General features: G+C 48.7%; 1 protein-coding gene across 1 annotated transcript; it reads left to right on the top strand.

The window, feature by feature from the left end:
* The first annotated feature begins 2272 nt into the window (after positions 1 to 2272).
* FZD10 (frizzled class receptor 10) lies at positions 2273 to 5934 on the top strand. Its single transcript, XM_080985565.1, has one exon. It carries the CDS (start codon positions 3364 to 3366, stop codon positions 5125 to 5127), a length of 1764 nt encoding a protein of 587 aa, XP_080841691.1. The 5' UTR covers positions 2273 to 3363; the 3' UTR covers positions 5128 to 5934.
* The last annotated feature ends 792 nt before the right edge of the window (positions 5935 to 6726 follow it).

Raw genomic sequence — 6726 nt, 5'->3', positions numbered from 1 at the left:
TGTAGTTAAGGAGTGACTGCTTCAGATTTCATCTTCACTAGGATAGAGAACTCCCTGAGCTACTTGCACCCAGCTTCAACATTCTCATCTGCAATATGAGAATAATAATTGTGACCTCCCTTAAATGGTTGTTGCAGGCATTGGGAAAAGGTTATGCATGTTATATCAACTGCCTTGTTTTTGTAACCCAGCCTTCTCAGGCATGGAATGGTTGTTTTTAATATGCTATTAATTGTGATATTACATCAAGATTTTTTTCAAGGTCATCTACAAAATCTCTCCAAAAGACAAAACAGAAACAGTGATCGATCAAAGAGCAGGCCACTAATGACAGGGCCTTTGCAGTGATAGCCTCATACTTGTGATATATGTTTCAGCTTCATTCTGTTTTTTAAACAGGACTTGAAAAGCCATTAATTTTGACCTAAGTTTAGCTGAGAGGTTGTGCTTAATTTTTTTTATATACAGCAGCTGGTTCTAAAATTGCCTCTTCCAAATTGTTAAATTTGGTTTTGTATTGAATGCTGTACCAGGCTGTGAAATGGTTTTTAAACAGATGCTTTAATAGCTTCTGTTTTATTGGGAATAGACTGCTTCCATTTTATGCTTTATTTCTGCATGTGAGTCACTTGTGGGGGAGGAGTTTTGCCCTGAAAGGGGACATCAAATGTGTGTGTGTGTGTGTATAATCTCCTTTTAAAATCCTTAGAACCCCCCGGCAAAAAAGGCCAATAATATTGACCCCATATTGCAGAATGGGAATACTGAGGCCGAGAGAGAGAGATTGGCTTGTTCCACAAAGTGAGTTTCTGTCTGATGATATTTGAACTAGAGGCTTCCTGCCTGACAGTCTCTCCTATACTCCAGTAGCCTTCACAGGTGGTAATTATGGAGAAAGTCATTGATTTTGTTCATTTCACACAAACCATCCTCATGTCGCACTGAAACAAAGCCTAAGGACCTGGAACCACACTAAGCCGATAAGCACAGAGAGTGCTTTTGTGCCCATGTCCTGCTTACGGGCTTCCCAGAGGCTTCAGGTTGGCACCTGTGAGTTCTGGACTAGATGGGCCATTGGCCCGATACAGGAAATAGACCCTTTTTATGTTTTTCCCTTGTATGCCTCACCATGCTTTACTCCCCACTGTGATCTCCCCTGTGTCAGATTTTAGACTGTATTCTCCTTGGGGCACAGACCTTCTTCAAAGTGCCCTACCCACTGATAGCACTCTATCCCTAATTAGATAAACAAGATAATAATAGAATATAGCAAACTCTACATCCTTATGTAGCCAAAGCAGTACCACACTTAGAACTGTGGGAGTGGGGATTCCAAAGTTTGCAGAAGTACAAAGGGGGAGGGGGAACAATTGATGGGGGGGGGGAAATACCCCCAGATGTGGACTGAGTATGTTCAGTGGCTACAGAAGGCTGGGAGAGAGGATGAAAACCCGGCAGGCTGGAATGGAGTAGCCTGAAAAGGGGCCTGGCTGGCCACGAGCGCCCCACACAGCAACCAGCTCCCATTTGTAAAAGAATAAAAATAAAACGATAATAACCTCAAGGAACAATTGTGTGCCGTCCCAAAGCTTGCCTTCTGCATTTACCAAAAGAAGTTGGATTTCCTCCCCAATCGGTTTTAAAAATTAAGAAAAGTTAAGAGAGCAGCATCTTTTAGAGGTGGCATAGGTGTTCGAGAGAAGAATTGCCCACTCAGCCACGAAAATCCCCGGAAGCCTGTTGGCCAGTCACTACCTCTCAGCCTACCCTATCTCAAAAGAATATTGTATGGATAAAAGGGTGCGCGAGAGAACCATACACCCCCTTTCGAACTCCGTCGAACAACAAAATATGACTCTGAGGTTTCAAAAGCAACTTTAAAAACCCCAACCAGAAACTTGTTTGTTAGAACAAATGAGGAGGAACAGACGACTAGGCGGGGAGGAGAGGCAGAGAGAGTATGAAAAGTTTCGAGAGATCGATGGTGGGGGAGATGTTTAAGAGAGGAGAGACGAAAAAGAAACTTTAAAAACATCGGCACTGATCGAGGGAGGACCTCCAGGGTCTTTCCAGCGGTTCTCCCCCCGCGCACCCCGCTTTTCTTTTGAAAGGCGTTCCGAATGATTGGAAAGTAATCACCGTGTCAGTTTCACCTTTTCTCATGCAAAGTGAGTGTCGCAGGGAAGGCGGATCCTAGGCTGTGTGTGTGTGGTGTGTGAGTGTGTGTGTGTGCGCGCGCGTGAGAGAGAGAGAGAGAGAGAGAGAGAGAGTATCCTGGGCTGTAAACGCCTCCTCCAAGCACAGCTGCTGCAAACCCCAGGAGTTAGCCTTCTGAGAAAGGGAGAGAGAGAGCGCTTTTACGCACGCATCTCTGCGCCCCGCCGACCTCTCGCTTTGGGTGGAAGAGGGAAAAATATCCGACCCAGGGACGGTGCGCGTGTATTGCGGAAGGAGGTTCGGTGCGCTCCCCCCGCCAACCAGCTCTCCTCGCCACGGCGCTTCAGAGCTCGCCTTCTCGTTGCAATCGGATCTGCCTCCTCCCCGCCTCTCGTCGGCGCGCAAAGCCCGCCTCCTGGGGGAAGGAGGGAGGGGAGCGAGCGAGCGAAAAGTGTGGAGAGGTGGGATCGTCCGAGGCACAAATCGGAGAGAGAGAGGAAGAAGAAGCTACAGACCGAGGAGAAAGAGGAGCTTCCACGCCGCTTTGGGGACATGTGTGCGCTGGAGGTGCAGTGATCGCTGGGATTTCCCCCTTTTTTCCTTTCCATTTGAACAAGGAACTTTGCAAGCAAGGGGACACCCACCGTTCCTGCGATCGTGGTCGGAGGAGATGGAGGAAAGAACGCCTGTCGCCAAGAGATCCCTTGCAAGGACTTAAAAAGAAACGGCAATCCCCCGCAACTTAAGCTTTCTCTCCTTGGTGCAGTAAGTTTGGTTGCGGAGGGAGTGGGGAGGCCTGAAACGGCAAGAGGGTCCTTCTCTCCCGAGTCTTTCCTTCTCCCCGGCGCCGCACCGCTTTTGCCCTGTGGAGTTTGGAAACTGACCAGGATGGACTTTGGCCGGAAGACCTCCGCTGTTCGGATGCGAAGCTCTTAACCGGAGTTGAAAGGCGCTATTTCGCTTTCTTTTGGGGTGGGAGGGTGAGAAGGGGCTGCTATGCTGCTGCCCCACGTCGAGTGGATCGGGCCTGTCCCCTTCTGGGGGGGCTCCTGGCGAAAGTTGGGAGCGACGGTGGCCGGGGAAGGGGCTTCGGAAGAGCTGGTTTGACACCAGCCGCCGCCGCCAACAGAAGCAGCCTTCTTTCCAGGCATTTTCCGAGACGCGGGGGCCAGGAGCGCGGTGGGTCGTGGCGCAGCGTCGGCCAGCATGGGCGCAGCGCGGAGGAACTCCCGTCGGACTCTGGGCATTGTCTTGCACCTGGTCTGCTCCTGCTTCGGCATCAGCTCCATCGACATCGACCGGGCCGGGGACGGGAGGTGCCAGCCCATCGAGATCCCCATGTGCAAGGACATCGGCTACAACATGACTCGGATGCCCAACCTGATGGGGCACGAGGACCAGCGCGAAGCAGCCATTCAGCTCCACGAGTTTGCCCCCCTGGTGGAGTATGGCTGCCACGGGCACCTCAAGTTCTTCCTCTGCTCCCTCTACGCCCCCATGTGCACGGAACAGGTCTCCACGCCCATCCCTGCTTGCCGGGTGATGTGTGAACAGGCCCGCTTCAAGTGCTCGCCCATCATGGAACAGTTCACCTTCAAGTGGCCCGACTCCCTGGACTGCAGCAAGCTGCCCAACAAAAACGACCCCAACTACCTATGCATGGAAGCACCCAACAACGGCTCCGAGGAGCCCCCCAGGGGCTCCAGCATCCTGCCCCCTATGTTCCGGCCCCAGAGACCCCAGAGCGCCAGCCACGACCTGCAGCAGCAGCACAAGGACGGCCTGGGGAGGGCCACTTGCGAGAACCCCGGCAAGTTCCACCACGTGGAGAAGAGCGCTTCCTGCGCCCCTCTCTGCACCGCCGGGGTCGACGTCTACTGGAGCCGCCATGACAAGCAGTTTGCCGTCATCTGGATCGCTGTCTGGTCCATCCTCTGCTTCTTCTCCAGCGCTTTCACCGTCCTCACCTTTCTGATAGACCCCCAGCGCTTCAAGTATCCCGAAAGGCCCATCATCTTCTTGTCCATGTGCTACTGTGTCTACTCGGTGGGATACATCATCCGCCTCTTCTCTGGTGCCGAGAGCATTGCCTGCGACCGTGACAGTGGACAGCTCTATGTCATCCAGGAGGGCTTGGAGAGCACCGGGTGCACTCTTGTCTTCCTTGTGCTCTATTACTTTGGCATGGCCAGCTCCTTGTGGTGGGTGATCTTGACATTGACTTGGTTCCTGGCCGCTGGGAAGAAATGGGGCCACGAGGCCATTGAAGCCAACAGTAGCTACTTCCACTTGGCGGCCTGGGCCATCCCGGCCGTGAAGACTATCATGATCTTGGTGATGCGGAGGGTGGCTGGGGATGAGCTGACAGGCTTATGCTACGTGGGGAGCATGGATGTGAATGCCTTGACCGGATTTGTGCTGGTCCCTCTGGCTTGCTACCTAATCATAGGCACTTCCTTCATCCTCTCTGGCTTTGTAGCTCTGTTCCACATCAGGAGGGTGATGAAAACTGGTGGGGAAAACACGGACAAGCTGGAGAAACTCATGGTCAGGATTGGGGTCTTCTCGGTCTTGTATACGGTGCCGGCTACTTGTGTCATTGCTTGCTATTTTTATGAGAGGCTGAACATGGATTACTGGAAGGTCTTGGCCATGCAACAGAAGTGCAAGGTGAACAACCAGACCAAACACCTGGACTGCTCAATGAGCCACTCTATCCCAGTGGTGGAGATTTTCATGGTCAAAGTCTTCATGTTGCTGGTTGTGGGGATTACCAGCGGCATGTGGATCTGGACCTCCAAGACCTTCCAGTCCTGGCAAAGCGTTTGCAGCCGGAGGCTAAAGAAGAGGACTCGGAGAAAACCAGCCAGCGTGATTGCAAGTAGCGGACTTTACAAGAAGCCCCAGCACTTGCCCAAAGCCCACCATGCAAAATACGAGTCGGCTTTGCAACCCCCTACCTGTGTGTGAGCAGAATGTATAATAATAGTAGTAGTAGTAGTAATAATTTAAAAAAAGAACAGCCATGGAGTGACCCTATTTTGAAAGACTCGCATGCACTCACAATAGTGCTCGGAACTAAAGATTAACAATAATCATGAATAAAAAATTTCTTTTTAACAGTGCTATTGTCAGATAGACAAAATAGCCAGTGAAGGGGTAAAACTGAAATGTTTAAAGTCAAGATATGGGGATAAAACAAGGGTGAACATGCTTAGGGAAAAGTTTTTAGTACAAGGAAAACTGACAGTCCCTTATTTAAAAAGAAAACTAATTTGTTTTTAATGGTTTGGTTTTTTTCAGCCCTCCTGAGTTAAAAGCCATGTGTAATGATTTGTATGTATACTGAAAATTCGTTTGCGTTTAGATTTCTAACCAGGTAGAGTTAGAATGGTTTTTTTGTTTTTTGGGGGTTTTTTTAAGAGCTTGAAGGAGAATTGTCTCCTTTTAGGTAACCAGCCCTTTGAGAGTAGCTTTTGTTCAATCGGCACATTGTCTTTTGAAAACAACTTCTGTTCTAACTTTTAAGAAATCCTTTTACCAAACGCTTCTCATCCTACCTACTAGGCATGGAGTTTCTAAAAACAGGTTCAATGCGAAAAGCTCACCCCTGCTCAGTTGCTTTAAAAAGTCCTCTGTCTGACCCAAACTTAGTAAAAAATTATGTGCAATACAGGTTCCTACCCCCACCCCCACCCCCGCTGCCACACACACAAAATCCTTGCCAGGACATGAAAGGAGAAACAAGTATTTTGCTGTACATAAAGGCAACAAAAGCGATCTCTAAACAAAAGAACGAAGGGGTCTAGTCCTTAGAAACCCTTTAGTGTTACTTTTTTGTGGCTTTTTAATGGAAATCAGACACGTTTGGACTGATTTGTGGAAAAAGAAAAAGTGGGGAGGGTATCAATTGCAAAGGATCCAGAAGGGCTTATTGACTCTTTCTATTGTTAAACAAATTTGGATGCTGAATAGATCAAGAAGCACTGGGTTATTTTTTATTTTGTCTCTTTGTTGCATATGAGAGGCATAAACTTATTTGTGGTGTGTGCGCGTGTATCGGAGAGAGAGGTGGAGAAAGTGTATGTATATATTATATATATATTTGTAATATACAATTATTTTTTATGCCCTGTTATTTTATTAAATAATAATAATAAAATGTGGCCTTTAGTTTGATGATAATGTGTGTCCTTAGCATTCTGTATTGATGGGGTTTTGCAGCAAATAAAAGAGGTTCGTGGGGGGGGGGGTTGCGAACACTATTTAATATGAAGAGATGCTTCAAAGTGACCATGTTAATTTATCTCATTCAAGGCCCAGTTGTGTGAGGGGAACATTTTATTTCCCAAACACCAAATTCTTTCCTCCTCTTGCTCCTTCCCCAAGACATGCATTGCTAAGGTCTGTAAGGAACTAGGTTATGTGAAGGGACTAATTATCCATTCTGGTTGTAAGTCCTCAAGGATTTGGGAATGGAGGCAATTCTAAGTGCAGAGATGGTACCCTCCAGATGTTGGTAGACTATAGCTCCTATCAGCCCCAGCCTGAGTGGCCCATGGCCAGGGA

Source organism: Podarcis pityusensis (assembly GCF_964106645.2).
Source record: "Podarcis pityusensis genome assembly, chromosome: 16".
NCBI lineage: Eukaryota > Metazoa > Chordata > Lepidosauria > Squamata > Lacertidae > Podarcis > Podarcis pityusensis.
The sequence above is the reverse complement of the archived record's forward strand: the minus strand, read 5'-3'. Positions and strand labels throughout refer to the sequence as shown.